This window comes from Fringilla coelebs, assembly GCF_963513975.1.
Source record: "Fringilla coelebs genome assembly, chromosome: 17".
NCBI classification, from domain to species: Eukaryota; Metazoa; Chordata; class Aves; order Passeriformes; family Fringillidae; genus Fringilla; species Fringilla coelebs.
Genome location: NC_140043.1, coordinates 11,436,089 through 11,455,541, shown reverse-complemented (window position 1 = coordinate 11,455,541; position 19,453 = coordinate 11,436,089). Strand labels below are relative to the sequence as shown.

Sequence of the window (19,453 nt, the reverse complement as noted above, 5' to 3'; positions counted from 1 at the left end):
GCCCACGGGCCTTCTGGGGCTTGGGGCTCCCTGCAGGGTGCCGGGATGGACAGATGGACGCTGTTCTGGGGTTGTGGCACCAGAGCCTTGCCGGTTCTGAGCCTGTGAAGGTGGGGTGAGGCACAGCGTGGCTGTCGGAAAAATCATCTGGGCTGCGAGACACCGGGAGATGGGGGCAGCAGCAGGGTCTGAATTAATCGGTGGCTTTATTCACTTTGGCGTGTGGCTCCCGCGCCTCTCCCGCCTGCTGCCGGTGATGATCCCAGCCCAGGGTTGGGATGGCTCCAGGAGGGAGCTGGGCTGTGCGTGGCAGGGTGCAGAGAGCAGTGGTGGGACAACCTGTGCCAGCGTGGGGGTGTCCCCAGGGCTCTGCTGGGCTCTCAGCTCCTGTGACAGGCTGCATCCAGACAGGGGTTTGGTGACCCCCTGGGTGCTTTCTCAGCCCCGTGTGCCCCAGGGACCAGCAGGGACCTGATCTGCAGCCGGCAGTGGCACGAGCTGCCCACACTGCCCCTGTCTGCCAGGGACACGGGTCAGTGTCCCCATGAGGAGCTGCCTGGGCGCGGGTGACGTCCGCCGCTAATCGGCCAGATGGTGACACCCGGCGGGGCGCCAACCCTGAGGTCACCGTGGAGCTCAGGCTCAGGTAGGCAGGAGCTGGTGCCATCATCCATCTCCTGCATGGCCGTGGGTGCTTTGATCCGGGGCCACCCTTCGGGGACAGGGATGGGGATGAGGTCAGGGTGGCAGCTCCCATCACGGAAGATCCGGGCGCTGGGCACGTTCCGGGGGAGCCGAGGCGCCGGGAGCGGGGCTGCGTAATGAACCCCGAGTCCCGGCGGGGAGAGGAGAACTCCTGGCAGTCAAGTGCGTTCAGGCTCTGAATAAGAAGCACTTCATTCTCTTTTCAAATTGTATAATTTCTGCCTGATTGTAATGGCATATTTTAAAATTACCAGAAATCGAAGCCAGAAAATGGATACGGCTGCTTTTACTGCGAGCTGCGTTAACAAAGGATATGTAATGCATGAAATAAAAACACCTCCCTGCCCCCCTCCTTTTTTTTTTTTAAGACAGTAATAGGAGAAAATTGGTTTTGAAACTGAATAAAAGTCCCTTTCAGAGGAAATCATTTCTTTCAGGGTACCTTTGCTGAAAGTAAAATAGTGAATAATGAAAGGTGGTTACATGATTGTCTTTCATTTAGAGAGCGCGAGGACAGATGGAATCTGGGAGAAATGCACGATTGGAATAATTGCATGGTAACAAGGCGCTTGTTGTGAAATTAGTATCTTAAGAAAGTAGTGAAAAAGGCTTTTACTCATGAATACTTCATTATTAGGAGAAAACAGCACAATTTGGGTTCTCCAGACACCTGCTCGGTATTAGATGACTTCCTCCCCTCCTCCTCCTCCTCCTCTTCCTCTTCCTCTTCCTCACACCTTTTCCCAACGAGTCTCTCCTTGTCCCTGGTTTGCTGGGGGAGTCAGGGTGAGACCCCGAGCCTGATGAGCCCAGCTGAGGCATGGACACCCTGCCCGGATCCCATCCTGGGGATTATCCCAGAGCCTGGCACCCCCCTGCTTGGCGGAGGGCACAGAGCAGAAGCGAGCAGCACAGGTTCCGTTGTCTGTGCCCATGGTGGCTGTGAAGGTGTTTTAAAAGAGTGACATTTAAACCAGCAGAGCTTGGAGAGCCCCGGGCACAGCTCAGGCAGCATCAATCCAGGCTTTGTTTCCTGGTGCTGATGGTCACGGGCTCTGCCAGAGGCCACCACGTGCCTGAGGCCACCGCATCACTCCCCTGCACTGGGACATGTGGGAATCATCCCGGATGGCTGCAGGAGGGCACGATTCCCCCAGGAGGGAGAAGATGGAGTGATGTACCCAGCAGTGACACCCATCCACGATGCCCACTTGTGACCCCCAGCCATCCGTGAACGTTCAGCCAGAGAGCAGCAGCGCAGGAACTGAAACGCTGGCGGATGGGCACCACGCCTGCTTTTCTGCTGCTCCTGCCCACGTCTCCCTGCCCTCTCTGAGTGGGAATATCACTCCCTGTGCCAGCTGGAGCAGTGGGAGGGTGTCAGCAGCAAATGGTTGTACCTCAGGGCCCCGGCGGCGGCTGGGGATGGATGTACAATGAGCAGCACCACGGTGACGACGACTTTGGCCTGACCCCTCCAGCTTTTGTCGAGAGGATTTTGATGCCAGCTGGGAGCTGGCAACAGATCCCAGGACCCCGAGTGGGATGTTAACAGTGTCCTTCCCCAGCCTTGGCTGGGGTCACTCCGTGCCAGGAGGCACTGGCTGGCACGCCTGGCACCGCCGCGACTCCCCGGCTCCGCCACATTCCTGGCGGGAAGGGCAGAAAGCTCCGCAGGAAGCTCAAATCACCCGCTGAGACCTTCATATTTATTTTATATACATCCCTATTCATCTCAGGCTTTCAGAGTTAGTTGTTTATCTCCAGAGGAGCGAAGGCACTGAGTGCTGGGGAGCTCCTGCCGGGTGGGCACGGGGGTGGTGGCAGGGGGTGGTGGCAGGGGGTGGTGGGTCCCTGGCTCACCGTGTGTCTCCTCTCTTGCAGGGTGTGGGGCGGCAACGCCCGCAGGGAAGCCCAGACCATGCTGGCCTGCCTGCAGAGGACCCAGAACCCCCCAGCCCAGCACCTCCCCTGCCCCAACAAGGCGCTGGAGCCACGCAAGTGTAAGTGCCCCGGGGGCGGGCGCCTGCTTTGATGCTGTTTCCCTTATTGAAAAAGACATTTATTTAACCGATAATTAAAAAGAGCAGGAGAAGCGGGGAGGAGAGGAGGAGGAAGGAGCCAAGATAAGCAAATTAAATTGGGTTCTGTGGTTGATAAGTCCAACTTCAGCAAATGTTGCAGAGCTGCCTGGGAAGCGTGGCGGCAGCAGAGGATGGTGCAGTCGGCCCCCCAAACCTCCCCAGCCCTTCCCCCCCTAATTACTTTCCCCGTTTGTGCCGCAGCTCGCCTTCCCCAGGAGCTGGCCTTTCAGATAAGCTGTAAACTAGTTACATTAAAATGGGATCCAAAAGGTCACTCCGGCAAAGCACCTGTCTCTCCCAGCCTTTGTCTCTCAATCCAAACCGTGATTAAATGTATATTTAATGAGCCTGCTTTAGGCAGGCGTGTTTGACCTCCCCGGCTGGGAAAGGCGCATTAAGATTCTCAAGTGATGAATGTGTGTTTTAAAGAGGGGAGTGGATATTTTTCTGCTGGTCTCAGTTGGATTTTTAAACATTGCCGGCTGAAGACAAATCAGCTGCTAAAGCTCTGCTTGTTAGGCTGTGACAGCCCCCGGGTGTTTGTTTAATGAGCTGGATTTTCCTGTAGATGTTTTTTTTTTTTTCCCCTCTACCTGGGCACCCTGAGCAGCCAGGTGAGCTGGGCATGGGGTTTTGGCAAGCTGGGCACGGATTTTGGACGATGCTCAGCCTCTCTGGGGACCCCCAGCATCACTTCAGCATTGCACTGCCAGCCAGGATGGTTATTTATCCCTGGAAGTTCTTTTATCCCTGAAACTTATTATGTTCATGGCCATGTACAGGGCTTGGAGCAGAAGGTGTTCCTGCCCATGGCGGGGGGGGGAAGTGGGTGATCTTTGAGGTCACTTCCAACACAATCCATTCTGGATTCCATGATTTTCTGTGGGAAGCTCCCCAATGGCCAGCACAGGGAGTAGGACACCCAGGCCAAAGGTGGGGTTTTGGGCACCCAGGTGTCACAGTGCAGCTTGCACTGCACTGGAGCATGCAGGGCCTCCCAGATTTCCTCCTTATTGGTGTCTGGAAGGAAAAAGGATGCTGCTCTTGTAAAATTATTTGTAATCCGTCACGCCTGAGCATCGCGGCGGCACAGGGCTGGCGAGAGGTGTCCGGAGCACCTCGTTGGCATGGAATAATGAGCTCAGCCATGCCCACATGGGCAGATTGAGCCTGACAGGGTTTTCTGGAGATGTTCAGCATTGAGAATCTCTGTGTGAGCTCACTGTGATCCTGAGGTCAGAATACACCTGCTGGTCCCCACAGCATTCCCAACAGAGCTAAGGACCATCTCAGCTCATGGAACAAAGCCCAGAGGCACCTTCCTGCTGGGGGGCCAGGTGCTTTCTAGCATTTCCCATCCTGCCATAGGTGCTGAAATAAGGAGGGTTTGGGAAGCAGGAGCCCTTATGTGGGGTCACATACCATGCCATGGGTGTGAGAGATGCTCCTGGATACAGCTGTCCTGGGAGGGTTCCAGCCCCAGGGTCCCAGCGGTCCTGGAGTTGTGCCAGTGGGATGAGGGCAGAGGGTTTGACCCCACCCCAGACCCTGGCAGTGCGGGGTGCCCAGGAGACAGAGACTGGTCTCACCCCATCCCTCGGGCAGGACCGTGCTCACCTGAGATCTCCAAGAGATTTGTGTCCCCTGGGATGGGTGGCAGCAGCCAAGCTCCTGCCCAGAGCCCCACACTGCACTCACCACCGGCTGCCACCAGCCAGGTCACCTTAATCAAAGTTTAGCTGCCCGTATGTTTCCGCTCATTACGGGCAAATCCAGCACGTCTCGCTCCTCTCTGCCTCCTGCCAGCGCAAATTAAATTGCAGGTGACATCCAGGGCCACGCATCTGGCTTGGAATACAATTTTCCCTTCCTTATTTATGGCACCTGTGGGAAGCAGGGTGGAGGGGCTGGGAGCAGGCACGGGGCTGAGCTCCCGCCGCCGCCGGAGCGCCCGCCGGGGAATCGGCTCGGAGAGCGCGCTCTTCAAACCCGGCGCAATTTACAAGTGCCTCTGATTACTTAATTTGCTCCTGAGTATCTCAGTAATTATCTTTATGGGTCTTATTTCTGTCCTCTGGCATTGTTTCTGTCGATATTAAATGAGTCTAGCTCTCGGCACATTGGCCGTCTGGCCCGGCACCACTGTGAAATCCTATTATCCTGCCCGCGCCGCTGATTAATTTTGGTATTAATTTCACGTAAAAGGTGAGCTGACTCATTTTCCTGCCCATGCAGGGAGCTGCTGGTGCCTTCACCCCCCGGTTCTGCCCCTGGCCTTTCCTGCTGATTGTTGTCCCCCCCATCTCTGTGCCCCCCGCATCAGTGTGGCTGCATCCCAGCGGGCCCGGAGCATCCCACAAAATCCATCCTGACAGAGCTGGAGGTGACTTTGCTGCTGTTGCCCATAGTATTCCCAAGGCTGTTCCACAGGAACCAGCCTGGCATGCCTTGAGGAGGATGCAGGAAGGTGCCAGAGCCCTTCCAGCCCTGCCTGTGCCTCCCTCCTCCAGCAGAGGAGCAGGAGCCTGCAGAGCAGCAGCATCCTCAGGAAAATATCACGTCCAATTAACTCCAGCAGCCTGGTCTCTTTTGATTTTATCCTGGGTGCATTACAGGAATCCTGAGCTTTATTTGAATTATAAATCAAATAACGCCCCTCTCAGCTTGGCCAAACTCTTTGGTGCTCCCACTCTCTCAGCAGTCACGGAGCAGTGGATGATATTTAATGAGATGTTATATTCCATGTGCCCTCCTCCAGCCAGCCTGGGGCTGGGAGTGTGCCAGGGAGCAGGATGTGTGTTCCCCCAAAGGGGCTGGAAGCCACGGGGAGTTCACAGAGGTGAACTTGGTGAGCATCCTCTGTGGCCTACAAGAAAGAGGGAGAGGGGTTATTTACAAGACTGGGAACGGCCTGACACTGCCAGAGGGAAGGGATAGATGGATTTTGGGAAAAAATTCTTCCTTGTGAGGAAATCCTGGCACGGATTTCCCAGAGAAGACGTGGCTGCCCCATCCCTGGCAGTGTCCCAGGCCAGGCTGGACGGGGCTTGGAGCAAGCTGGGATAGTGGAAGGTGTCCCTGCCCATGGCAGGGGGTTGGCACTGGGTGAGCTTTAAGGTCCCTGCAACCCAAACCAGCCTGGGGATTCTTTCACCAGTCACATCCTCCATGCCAAGGGTCCCGTGGGAGCTGTCACCTCAGCCCCATGGGGACAGTGTGATAAATGGCCCTTTGGGGGTGGCACAAACCCTCCTGGGGCCCATCTGGGTATTCAAACACTAACGAGGAGATGGCCCTAATGAGAGGTGATGGCCAGGGCTCCCTGCCAGGGACTCAGCTCCAGGGTCACCCACAGCTCTCCCTGCACCTGTGGGGACTCTCATCAGTGATAAACAGTTAATTGCACACGGGATGAGGCCCTGTTTAATGGCCTCTCGTTACCCAATTCTGCTTGTTCCAAGGGCATTTTCATTAGAGTGGCTGCAGCGAGGCTTTGCTTTTGTACACACCCATAAAATATCATTTTAATTTCATGAGGGGTTACACATGAGTGAAGTAAGATTAATTCTTTCATTTTCAGTTTCTGGAAGGGATCGGTTAATGATGGTTCTGTGTATTTATATACTTGCCATAAAAAGGAGTTCAATTAACTGCTGAGCCCAAAATGTGCTGTTCACTTGCACTTTCCCTGCCAGGAATTGCTGCAAAAACACTTTTCCATTGGTCATGTGTGGAGGATGAGGTGGGGCCGCTCAGTGCCCATCTCCTGCCAGGTCAGAGCCCAGGATTTGGGGTGGCCTTGGCTGGTAATGGTGCAGTGCACGAGGAGGTTTGTTTTGTGTCCAAACTTCCCAGGATTGTGATGGTCCATTGGCCACAGAGCAGGTTCCTGGGTGCAGGCAGACCCCAGGATGGGGCACCCTACTTTGGGGGTACCCACACTGCTCCTCTCAGCATGTACAGAACCCGTGTCTTAAATTAATTAAAGTATTAATTGACTGTGGATGAGTGAGCAGAGGGGCTGGGGGCAGCTGGGATGAGCTGCTGGGCCAACAGAGGTCGTGGGGTCCCCTCCTGGTCCTGGGGTCCCTCAGAGGCTCTGAGGTGAAATGGCATCAGGGCTTCTGAAAAGTGGCACCCGGATGGCTTTGGGGTGGCAGTTGTGTTGGGGTGCCCTCAGGGCTGTGCTCAGGCAGGGTTGGGTGACACAGAGGTGACAGCATCACGGTGGTGATGAGGTGGCCCGTGAGTATCGTGAGGGTGGCATCAAGGCAGCATTAGTGTCCACTGGGATAACATCAGGATGGCATTGTGGTGGCACTGGGCTGAGAGTGGGACAGCATCATGATGGCTGTGGGGTGGCACTGGCTGAGAGTGGGACAGCATCAGAATGGCTTTGGGGTGGCACTGGCTGAGAGTGGGACAGCATCATGATGGCTTTGGGGTGGCACTGAGCTGACAGTGGGACAGCATCAGGCTGGCTGTGGGGTGGCACAGGGGCATCCTGGCACAGGGGCACGGTGGCTGTGGTGGCACAGAGCACGGTGCCTGTGCTGGGCTAATACCTCGTGGAGGAGACAAATGGGAAGTGACACGTGTGTGTGTAGACGGGTATTTGTGGTGACGCTTTGACTGCAGATAATAAAGTGCTCGCCCCGAGGTGATCCAATTCAGCAGCCGCCTCGGCAGAGCCGCGCGCGACGAGGGGGAGAAGAAAGGGGAGGAAGAAAGGCCCGTCTGAAATGACATGTCAGCCTAAAAAGGGAACGTGTTAACGGATGAATATCTGGGGACGGCGAGCCCGGCGCTTCCCTTTGTGCTTTGTCATGAATTTTGTTGTCTTTGCAGATTCCGGCGCCGCCGCCGCCGCGCGGGGTTTGCCACCTACGGTTATTCAGATGGATTTCTCCCGCTGTTATTGCTGTAGTTGGGTTCATTTAAGCCCCCAGAGCCGGGGTTTGTCTCGGCTCCTGGCACCGGGGATGCTCCGGTGGGGTCCCGTAGTGGGGGCTGTGCCGTGGGGATGCAGCGATTTTGGGGAGCGATGGGGAGGGCAGGCAGGGATCCCCACCCTGCAGCACCCATCCTGGGGACACTGTCACCACTCTGTGCCACCCATCCTGGGGACACTGTCACCATGGAAACCGCTGCTCATGCAGGGTGGGAGGGCCGGGTGATGTGGCAGCCGCCCATCCTGCCTGGAGTGAGGGGCACGGTGCCCGCTGCTCCCCTGCCTGGCGGCACCCAAAAACCACATGGCTGCTCTGCCTCTGCACCCCCCCTATGCCCACCCGTTGGGCACCCTGGTCTGGGCAGGGCAGTGTCCCCCAGCCACCCCCCAGCTCCATCTGGGACCCCCTGGAATGTGCCCTGCCCTTGGCTGGGTGTCACCGGCGCCGTGTGCCAGCCGTGCCAGGCTCTGCCCTCCAGGGCAGCCAGATCCTGCCAGGCAGCTTTGCTGCTTGGGGCACAGGCCCAAAACTTGAAGGACTGTCTTGATTTGTTAAGTGTAGCAGCTTTTGTTTGTTTTCTTCCAAGTGTTTTCCAAATATTGAGGTTTCTTCCAAGTGTTTTGCAAATATTTAGGGTTTAGCTTTTACAAAATCTGTTCCCAGCGTGGCAGGCAGAGAAAAAGGGGTTTTTTGATGCTTTTTGAAGCTTTGAAGGCATTGGGATCGCCTTGCTGCAAGGGGAACAGGGATCCTGGTCCCAAAGCTGGGGACGAGCTCCCTGCTCTCACAGAATTTAATTCATTTGGAGGCTGCAGCATTATTATTTTTTAATAAGAGCCGTTGGCACGGCTGCTCGGGTCCCCAGCGTGCTCCTGCCTCTGCCCGGCATCGCTCCCCTTCCCACCCCTCCTGCCCCTGTGCCAGTTAAAAATCCTGCCTAATTGCTGCCCTCCTGCCCTGCCAGCTCAGAGAGGCCGGGCAGGAGCAAACCAGGAGCTCAGGGCTGGAAATGCCAGTGCTGTTCTGGAAGAGGGGCAGAGTGGGACAGGGATGGAGGGTGAGGATGAGCAGGGAGGGTGAGGTTGGGTAGGATGCTCAGGGCTCCAGGAAAATGCCCCTCTCCAGGGTGAATGTGGCAATGGGACCACATGAAGACAGAGCTGGGGGCAGATGCTTTTCTTGAGCTGCTTTTTTAGCGTCGAGCCCTCCATTGCAGCTTTTTTCCCCATCTGAAAAAGGGGTGAAAAGCCTTTTCCTTTGGGACCATGGGGAAGGCCAGGCCCATCCTCTGCTCAGGGAAGCTTCCAGCCAGCCACACGTCGCCTTTGGCAGCTTTATAAAGATTCCCTGCCGAGATTACTTCTTTCATTTATTGCAAAATATTGTAGCGCCTTCGATGTGTAAAAATAAGGATTGTCCCATCTTATCTGGGAAGGAATGGGGGGAGGGAGGGAGGGAGCAGCACGTGTCTCTCGTGCTGCTGTTAACCAGTGAAGTGCCGTGTCCTGCCACATTCCCTCTCAGCTTCTCCCTGGGCAGTCCTTGCTCAGGGCTGTGGTGCTGCTGGTGCTGATCCCCAAATTGTTCCTCCTGTGCTCCCCATCCCCTTCCAGAGCCGGGCAGCTGCCAGGCAGTGCAGTCTCATGGACTGGAAATTAAAGGCACAACTTGATGGTGCTCATCCTCCTCCAGGGAAGAGGGAGCCCAGCCAGGGGTGTTGTTCCAGCACCATCCTGGGGGTCACACAGGCAGCTGGGCTGTGGGAGCAGAGTGGAGCTTCCTGCTGTGTGCTGAGTGTCCATCCTCCCCTTCCTGGTCCAGAGTGTCCTTCCCAGTACCGAGCATCCTTCCTAGCAGTGAGGGTCCACTCTGTCCTTCCTGGTTCTAAACATTCTTCTCTATCCTGAACATCCTTCCCAGCACTGAGCATCCTTCCTGGTCCTGAGCATCATTCCTCTCCTTCCTGCTCCTGGGCATCCTTCCCAGTGCCATTTTGATCCCACAAACTGCTTTAACCAAGTTAAATCAAGGTAACCCTGGTTAGCTTCCCTTCCCTCCTTTCTTCCCATCTTCCTTTTTTTTCCCTAGACCTCGTGGGCTGTGGCTGCAGCCAGGCATGGTGTGGGGGTCCCTGGGGACACCAGGGATCAGAGGAATGCAGGGGGTGCAAGGAATACTGTGCACGTGGGGGATTTGGGAGATGCAGGGCGTGCTGGGTGTGTGGGGGATGCGAGTGATGCCAGCAGCAGGTGGGCACGTTTGAGGAGGTTTTGAGAGGGGTTTCTCCCACCTCTGGTCCCTGTTGGACATTTTGCCTCATCCTGCTGCTCTGGGCACAGCAGGCCTGGAGCTCCCAGCTCCATAAACCGGAGATTTATCCCGGACCGAGGCCCCAGCGGGGTCTGGGATTTACATCTGTGTCTGGGACTGGGTTTGGTGGCCAATTTGCTAAAGTAAAAAGTTGTTTAGCTGCAGGCATAATCTCATAAGCCCGTGCTGCCATTAGCTGGGGTCTCCTCGCTGCCTGGCTTTCCAATAATGCTCCAAGCAGAAGCTCAGAGTAATATAAAAAGCCATCGGATTATTACTGCGGGCGATGCATTTTCCATTTACAGTAATAAAATACCGAAGAAACAAAACAATTTAAAATTCCAATAAAATTCAAACCAAATCTTCGGCTGCCGAGCAGATTCAATTATTTAGCTGTTATTGAGTGCAGGCTGGAAAAATAGAGCAGGTCAGGGAGGGAGGGAGAGCTGGGAGGGGGGGGATGCCGGACTCATCCCATGGGAATGCCAGCGAGGGAGGGGAGGCTGGGAAACATCTGGGAAGAGGGGCTGGGTTTAGGGACGGCAAGAGGTGGTGATGGCCGTGCGGGCAGCCGGGGGATCGGCAGTGCATCCCCGACCCGCAGGCTGCGATGCTCCGGGTCAGGAGGAGACGGACAGGGAGGACAAACAGCGAGCGGCGGTGCCGGGGCCGGTCCGATGCTCGGGGTCAGGAGGAGATGGACAGGGAGGACAAACAGCGAGCGGCGGTGCCGGGGCCGGCTGCGCCCGCCGGTGCCGCGGTGGCTCGGGCGAGTTTGCATCTCGCAGCAATTAGAGCCCGCTGGAAAGCAGTAATTACTGCGGAGAGTGGCAGCGCCGCAGCCGCCGGCGTGCCGGGAGAGCGGCTCTCTGTAATTTTCCCGGCGGGGGTGCGGTGCGTCACCCCGAGATGTGACAACACACCGAATTGGTGGCTTGTCACATCCAGCGCAGCTGGAGCAGGCAGGCGACAAAGGCTGCGGCGGGCACGCGCCGGGGCTGGCGGGTGGCGATGCCCTCGGATCCAGGCTCGGATCACCCGGCTTGTCCCATGGCACAGGGCCAGCCCTAAAGTGTCACCTGTGGCCTCAGTGCTTGGGGACAGGGTTTTGGTTATCCCCCTCCGGGAGTCGTGGTGACCGCAGGTGACGCCACTTCCTTCCCTCCCTCTTGGTTTTTTAGTATTTTTTCCTCAGAAAGGAGCGTTATCCACGGTATGGGCTCATTAGGGATTCTGCAAGTGTCACCAGCTAATTAGTGTCATGTTAATTGAGTATTCACGATGCTGCCACCTCCAAGGACAGTGGTGCTGGCATGAAGGGGAATGCAGATGTGCGTGCCGTGCCGTGCCGTGCCGTGCCATTCCATGCTGTGCCATTCCATGCCGTGCCTCTGGGCAGAGGGGTCCCGTTCTCAGCCCCCTGCACCCACTGGCTTGGGGGGTTCCAAAAGAGCCCCCTCAGCGTGCCCTCACTGCCCTGCTGGATCTGAAGGAGCTTCCCAGAGACGGGAGGCTCAGGGCCTGGGATGTCCTGGTCCCACACCTCCTCACGTGTCCTGCCAGAGGGAGCTGCTGGTGCTGTTCCTCCCGTGTTCCGACAGCTCCTCTAAATCCTCCTCAAAGGCACTGGTTTTAATTGGCTTAATACACTCGTTAATAACAATGTCTATTTAAGACACCTGTAAAAAGCCCATAACATCAGCTTAAAGGGAGCAATGTCTGGCACAGGTGCTGCATCCTGCCTGGGCAATTCCTGCCCTGATGGAGAGCATGGGGAGCAGGCAGAGTGGCCATGGATGGAGGGCATGGAGGGCAGCCACAGCCTCGCTGCTGGGAGCTGGGGTGATGTGGACAGTCACAGATTCTAGTGCATCCCTCCTGCTGAATCCTGGTTTTAAGCAATGCCCGGTTCATCCAGGCGTGTCAAAGCTGTGGAAATGTCACTCAGAGCAGGATTGGGACGGGCAATTCCCTCACAGGGAAGGTGGAATATACTCAGAGGTGCAGCTCCTCCGTGGTGACTTTGCCACCCAGCGTGTGGCATCAGGGGTTGCTGATGCTGGTGACATCGGGAGCAGAGTGCTCCAGGTACTGCCTGGGAAGGCTGGGCTTCCCCAGACCCCCCAATTTCACCATCTCTCCCTTGCAAAACCTTCCTCTGGGCTGGCAGCAGGTCTGGTATTCCCAGTGTGCTGTAGACATCCTTGGCAGGGCTGGGAATTTTGGGAACCAGCTGGGAACCAACCATCATTCCCATGTTCCGATGTGTGTGTGCACGTGCCTGCATGTGAGTGTGTGTGTGTGAGTGTGTGTGGAGATTTTAAACACCTAATTTATTCCATCTATTAGATAGATTTTGTAGATTTAATCATTTTCACAGTTGGTGGCTCATTGGATACTCAAGATAAACTCCAAATGAAAGTATAATGGGAACGACAAATGAGTTTTCACACCAGAATGGCAGAAACTTGCTCAGGAAAGAGTTTGAAAGGAACAAAACTATATACATATATAATTTTTTTTTCTGCAGTGGCTTTTGCTGACTCCAGTAGGTTACCACAGTTAATTTCACCAGTTTTGTTCATCTGTAAAATTGCATAAAAGTGACATTTTTGTGCTCATTATAGGAACTGCTGATTTATGGCTGGTAAATGCAATGCTTTTCCATTTTTGGTGAGGTTCTCGTAGCAGCGCAAAGCACCCATGAAATTGCTTGTATAATGTAGTTTAAATCCAATCTCAGAGAAAGATTCCCCCGTTGGGTAAAGTGACATTTCCATTCTCCACACCGAGTTTATTTTAGGCCACTTACAAGTGACTCCCGTCAGCGGGAGGGGACAGCTCGCTGCCGTGACCTGCTTTCTGCCCAGAGCGGGTGGGATCCAGCCAGGGAGGGACAGTGCTGGGGTGCTGGGTCCCCTCCTCCTGCTGGCACTGGATTCACCCCAACCTTTGCTCCCGCAGGCGAGACGGCCCCCATGCATTCCCCGCGCTACCCCAGCCCCGCCGAGCTGGACGCCTACGCACAGAAGGTGGCCAACAGCCCGCTGACCATCAAGATCTTCCCCACCAACATCAGGGTCCCCCAGCACAAGCACCTTAACCGGACGGTGAACGGCTACGACACCACGGGGCAGAGGTACAGTCCCTACCCCCTGCACGCCGGCGGCTACCAGGGGCTGCTGGCCATCGTCAAAGCCTCCGGCAAAAGCGTGGTGAAGAACTCGGAGGGGAAGCGGACTAAGCTCTCGCCCGCCCAGGTGGGCGTCGCTCCCTACCCCGCCTCAAGCACTTTAGCTCAAGGTCCCTCCTGCGCCGGGCAGCTGAGCTACCACGGCGGCCAGAAGCAGCTGGAGGGTCCCGTGCCCCCCAACGTGACGGTGGCGGCCTCGGTGCTGCCGCTGGCGGGCAGGAGCCTGGCCCTGCCGCCCTCCAACCTGCCCTCCATCCAGAGCATCATCTACCAGATCAATCAGCAGTGCCAGGCGCAGGGTGCCCAGCCCGGCTGCCCGGCCGTCGTGGCCGCCCACCCCAGCCCTGCCAAGCACGGCGCCTTCGGCCCCGGCTACGGCGGCTCCGTCCTGCCCGAGTGCCGCAAGGGCGCCGAGCTGGGGCTGGGCTCCAACCCGGCCGCCGCCCTGGGACCCAAGGCGGGCGTGTACCCCGAGGGCATGGACTACCTGGTGTGGCAGCAGAAGCAGCAGCAGCAGCACCTGCGAATGTACAGCGGGGGCAGCGGCGGCGGCGGGGCGCTCAGCAAATCCCCCGAGACGTGCGCGGGCGCCTCGCGGCCCTACGGCCTGGGCGGCGCCGCCGACAAGGTGAGCTCGTCCCCCTTGAACTGCATGCACGGCAACTTCGCGGTGGGGCAGTACTTCGCTCCCCCCTGGAACAGCATCCTGGTGACCCCCAACAGCGACTGTTACAACCCGCCGGAGCTGGGGGCCGGGCCCCGCGAGCTGGGGGTGCCCCCGGCCGAGGGGCTGCCCAGCAAGACCCTCTGCAATACCTCCATCCTCAGCAGCAGCCTCCAGTCCCTGGAGTATCTCATCAACGACATCCACCCGCCCTGCATCAAGGAGCAGATGCTGGGCAAGGGCTACGAGACCGTGTCTGTGCCAAGGCTCTTGGACCACCAGCACGCCCACATCCGCCTGCCCGTCTACAGATAAGGGACCGATGCTGCTCTTCCCAAACCCAGGGCGAGGACTTTGGCGCGAGCCGCGGGTGCCGGACCGCGGCAGCCAGGGCGGGGGGACAGGGAGGGGGACGCGGGCTCGGCTGCCGAAAGGGCTCCCGGGACACTGGCATGGCACCGGGGTCCCCAGACTGGACACGCCCGCGACCCGCTGGAAGCCGAGGCCGAAGGACCGCTTGTCTATATAGCTCAGAAATCATTTTATCTCCACGAATGTGAACAGGGAATTGCTACGAGTTGCTGCTATCCAGGGAGGGGAGGCTCTGCTGTGCTGGCGGTGCCCAGAGAGGGGCAGAGCCTGGTGTCGCGGCCGGCCGGGAGGCTCCGGGGTGGGTCCCAGCCCAGTGTGCGGTTGGGAGGCTCCGTGGTGGCCGGTGCTGACCTGGCAGCCGTCCAGGAGGCTCCACAGTGGCCAGTCCTGGCACGGCAGTGGCTGGGAGGCTCCGTGGTGGCCGGTGCCAGCCTAGTGGTGGCCAGTCCCAGCCCAGCGTGCGGCCAGTGCGTGGCCGCAGGGAGCTGGCGCCTGACCTGTAGCTGAAGTCCGTAACTTGCACTGCTTTGATTAAAGCTAATAACTGGGGACAGTCTGGAGGCTATTTAAGAAAAACACTTGAAAACTTGAACAGATTTTTTTTTTAATTTTTCTTTTTTTTTGTTTTTTTTTTTTTTTAGTTGACTAGGCTGTACATCTACGTGTTGGCTGCTACAGAATCTCCTCCCACCCCTCTTCCTCCTCATCCTCCTCCTCTCACCCAGCCCCACAGTGGCCATGGCTCCTATTCCCACTCTACCAGGAGGTTTGGGACCCCCTCAGCCCCTCTCTCCTGGGAACTCCCAGCTCTCACACTTCCAGGCTGTTTTATTTCCCCCCTTACTGTCAGTTCTACCTTGGTTCTGGGTCGCGGTACTGGGGCGCTCACATACCTCCTTTTTTTTCTCTTTTTTTTTTTTAAAAAAAAAACCCAAACAATTCCAAAATTATTATGGTCCGTTATTCACTCTGTGTAATTCTGTGTTTAATAGATTTGTTCATTTACAAAAGGCTCCTCACCACGAAATACAAAGTGTTTTGATGTTTAAAGGTAAAAGAAGAATAATATCCCAATGAAACCCAAGGTGATTGTGCTCGGAAAAGAGGTACTGTATCCCTGAAAGCCTGTTCAAGCACTAAGTGCATTTACAAATCTCTGAGAATGTTTTTTTTTTATACTAAAATTGACCATTATATTCTACTGTGAGAAGTGCTGGCTGCACTATATTGTTTTAAAAATGAGAAAACAAAATGAAAAAAAAAAGAAAAAAAAAAAAGAAAAAAAAAAAAAACCAACACAAAACCCGCAAGCCGTGTGTCCGGATGGTGTTTTCCCCAAAGTAAAACCAGGATCTCGCTGGATGTGTGCTCTGAAGTCTCTTTGCTTTGCTGTGGCCTCCCCCAGAGCCAGGACACCCCCCCTGCCCCGGGAGATTTTTAGGGCATGGAGGAGCACCTATAAATAACCTGTTAACGATGCTGAGCCATTAATCCCTCGGCACCAGCCTCCGCCTCGCACCCAAGGGGTGGCACATGGGACAAATCCCTGGGATTAGGGCTGTGGCCTCACGTGCACCCGGGGGACGCCTGTCCCTCGTGGGGCAGTGGGTGCTGGGGTCAGGCACCGCGTCCCCATCCTGTCACCGGCGCAGAGGGTGGCATCTCCTGGTTCCCACCGGGTTTCCATTGCAGGGCCATTCCTGGTGCCCAGGTGGGGTGGGGGCTCTCTGGTGGCCCTAAATCCAACCCCACTGCTCTGCCCAGCAGCAGGATAATGGGACTGAATCCCAAATAGCTCCCGGCCGTGGGTGCATCTCCCCAGCCTCTGTGTCCCATGGTGGGACACATGGTGTGGCCTCATCCCAGCCAGAGAGGGGACTGAGGGTGGCAGAGGCTCAGCTGCCTTCTGTGCGTGACCAAGAGGGTACAGGGATGGGATGGGATGGGATGGGATGGGATGGGATGGGATGGGATGGGATGGGATGGGATGGGATGGGATGGGATGGGAATGGGGACAGGATGAAGATGGAGATGGGATAAAGTGGCGATGGGATAAAGGTGGCGATGGGATGGGATGAGATGGGATAGGGATGTGGGAATGAAGACGGGAATAAGATGGAGACAGGGATGAGGATAGGATGGGATAAGAATGGGGAAGGGGATGAAGATGGCGATGAGATGGGACGGAACGGGAAGGGATGGGATGGGATGGGGATGGGGATGGGGATGGGGATGGGGATGGGGATGGGGATGGGGATGGGGATGGGGATGGGGACAAGGACAGGAATGGTGATGAGGACACAACCACGTGCCTGGAGCTGCCCCGTGGCCGTGGCTGAGGCCGGGGCTGGCAGCTCCACTTGTCTCCTTTGCTCACTCACCACAAGGGCGCGGTGGCTCCGCCGGTATTTACGGCACGCCGGGAGGGGACCTCTCTGTCACCGGCAGCAGTGAGCGGCGTGACAGCCGATCCGGGGAACAAAGAGAAATTGGGACAAAAGGAAATTTTCACAGAGGTTAACATTACAGATTGGGGGGATGGGGGGGGTGCCACTGCCTGCCTGCGCGTTAGAATTATTCCGTCTGGAGGAAGATCTTTGCTCAGATCTTTGTCATTAAAAAGATGCCACATCAAAGGAATGTGAGGCTGGAGCACGGCGGGGCTGCTGGCGGGTCCCTCTGTGCAGGACAGCCCCTCCTTGGGGACCCCCACGCACCAAAGGGGGACTCCACAAAGGCTGGGGTGCACGGAGCCGTGCTGGGGGCTCCGGGAGAAACTTTGCTCCGTCAGTGGTGCCCGTGGGAGGGGGATTCATTAGCGCTGCCTCCATCAGATTCCCCAGCTCGCCATAAATCAGGGCGAGCGGCTGGGAGCGACGGCGCGATCCATCTTGCAGGCGTCCAAGTCATTACATTTCATTAGGAGGTGTGCGGGGGTTTTTATTATTTAGCAGGTTAATTCTCCCCTCAGATCGCTCCTGGGGAGGAGGATTTCACTGGGGCGTGGGGAGGCTTGAAGCATGGAATGCAAAATGAATGGGTTCCTCCTTGGTGGGCACCTGCTGCAGTGCCAGCTCTGGCAGGTGCAGGTGAGCGCTGGGGGACCCAAAATGTGCGCAGGCACTGGTGGGAGATGGGGCAGGGACACCTGAGCTGCATTCCAGCACCGAGGATGAAGACACCACGGCCCACTGCCCTCCCATTCCATGGGGCACAGCACCCACGAGCACTGTGGGAACACACTGAAGGAAACGATGCTGCTTCCGGCCTACAAATACCTCCCTATTCAGATTGTACCAATAATAATGCCAATAATAACACAAATTCCTAAGGCAGGTGTGCATGAGGCTGATATTAAACTTAGAGGCCGCCTTTGCTGTTTGGGAGCGAGGAGGAGAGACAGGCAGTATAAATTGCACGGCTGCAAAAGGACTTAAAAAAACCCATCCCTCATTTTGATTGATATTAGCTTCACAAATTAAGCTTTAGATTTATCTAAAAATAAATTTGCTTCCACGCTCCGCATTCTGGATGACAAGTGCTTTTCTCTTCCCTTTGTTGGGTTTGTCATCTCTGGCAGGGCGGCGCGGGGAGGGGCGGGAGGGGGCCGGGGCCGAGCACCCCCCGTTCACCAGCTGAGGCTGAAACAGCTCCAGGCTTGGTGGGGCAGGGGGTAAAAGGGTCAAAATCAATCCCTGGAGGTGGCAGAGGACTCCTGTGCTGGGATGTCACCGTGGTGGCTGTGGTGGCCCCGTCCTCACAGAGCCACCGCAGGGTGCAGAGTGATGGGGCAGGGGCTTGGTGACAGCTGCCCTTCCCGCACCCCAAATCTTTTTAAAGCTCACTGATACGTGGCCTCTTGGCTTTGGGGCATTAAGATCTTCACAGGAGGGGGGAAAATTGGTTTATGTCTCATTTTACTGGAAAATCCCATCTCTGGTGCTGCAGCCAGGGGCAGCCACGGTGCTGAGCCCATCTCTGGCTGAGTTCTGTTCCAGGGCTCCCCAGCCACCACACATGGCCCAGGGCTGCCCACTGTGGACCTGCGGCCACCCAGTGGGGTGAAAGCCAAGTTCATTGTTTTCACCCAGGATCCAGCCTGGAAGCAGAGCAGCTCAGCTCCTCATTCGATTATGAAGCAGGAGCCGCCACCTCCGCCTCTCCCAAGGAGCGATAATGAAACGTATTCATCCCTCACCCTGGGGAAATACTTAAACCACAATATGAGAGATGTATGTAAATCACATTTAAACGGAGACGGTGCCGTGAACGCTGACGGCGACTCATCAAGTTGGAAGATGAAGTGTCCCCTCTGCTGCTAAAACATTTGCTGAGAGAGCTGGGCTGTCCCCAGGCCCTGGCTAGGGTCTCTGTCAGTGTCACCGTGTCACCACGCCACTGGTGCCCGCCCAAAGCGCCCCTTCACACCGCACAAAGTCCAGCTGTTAAAGGAACGCTCACCACTGCAGGCGGCCGGGAGGATGAGGAGGAAAGGAGTTACAGAGGGGTGATGGATGGGATGGGGTGAGGGTGGGAATGGAGTGGGGATCAGTGGGGATGGGCTAGGGACGGGAGGGGATGGGGCACGGATGTTATGGGGATGTGGACAGCTGGTTTGCCCCGGCCCGATAGCCGCCCCAGCCCTGCGCTCGGGGTGCGGGGTCAGCCCGGTCGGCTCCCCGCGCCTGCCGGGGCCGGGCCCGCATCGCGCGGTGTGTGCTGCCCTCCAATGGAGCGGCAGCGCACCGCATCCCTGCGCCGCACCTGGGCATCGTATCCACATCTCACACCTGGGCATCACATCCGTGTCTCACACCTGCGCATCATAACCGCGCACCGCACCTGTGCATCGTATCCCTGAATTGCACCTGTGCATCATAACATCCCTGTACCACACCTGTGCATCACAACACCCTGCCCTGCACCTGCACATCGTATCTGTGTGTCACACCTGCACATCACCACATCCCTGTACACCACGGCCCCGCACACATCCGTGCACCACACCTGAGCTCAGCACGATGGGTGACCATGCCCAAAGGCACGGCACGGCTTGGCATGGTTTGGATTGGATTGGAGCTGCTCCTCCATCCTATCCCTCCCCGAGCCCTGCCGGCAGCTGGGCTGTCCCAGGCCGAATCACTCAGTGCCGGGAAGAGAGAGCGGTGGCGGG

General features: G+C 56.8%; 1 protein-coding gene across 1 annotated transcript in view; it reads left to right on the top strand.

The window, feature by feature from the left end:
• Window positions 1-15,760, top strand: part of FAM222A (family with sequence similarity 222 member A) — a 28,498-nt gene extending 12,738 nt beyond the window's left edge. Inside the window, exons 2-3 of the mRNA XM_084217353.1 lie at window positions 2,590-2,708; window positions 13,016-15,760. Of these exons, the coding sequence (XP_084073479.1) occupies window positions 2,627-2,708; window positions 13,016-14,223 (1,290 nt within the window). The 5' untranslated portion in view covers window positions 2,590-2,626 and the 3' untranslated portion in view covers window positions 14,224-15,760. The remainder of the gene's footprint in view (window positions 1-2,589; window positions 2,709-13,015) is intronic.
• The last annotated feature ends 3,693 nt before the right edge of the window (window positions 15,761-19,453 follow it).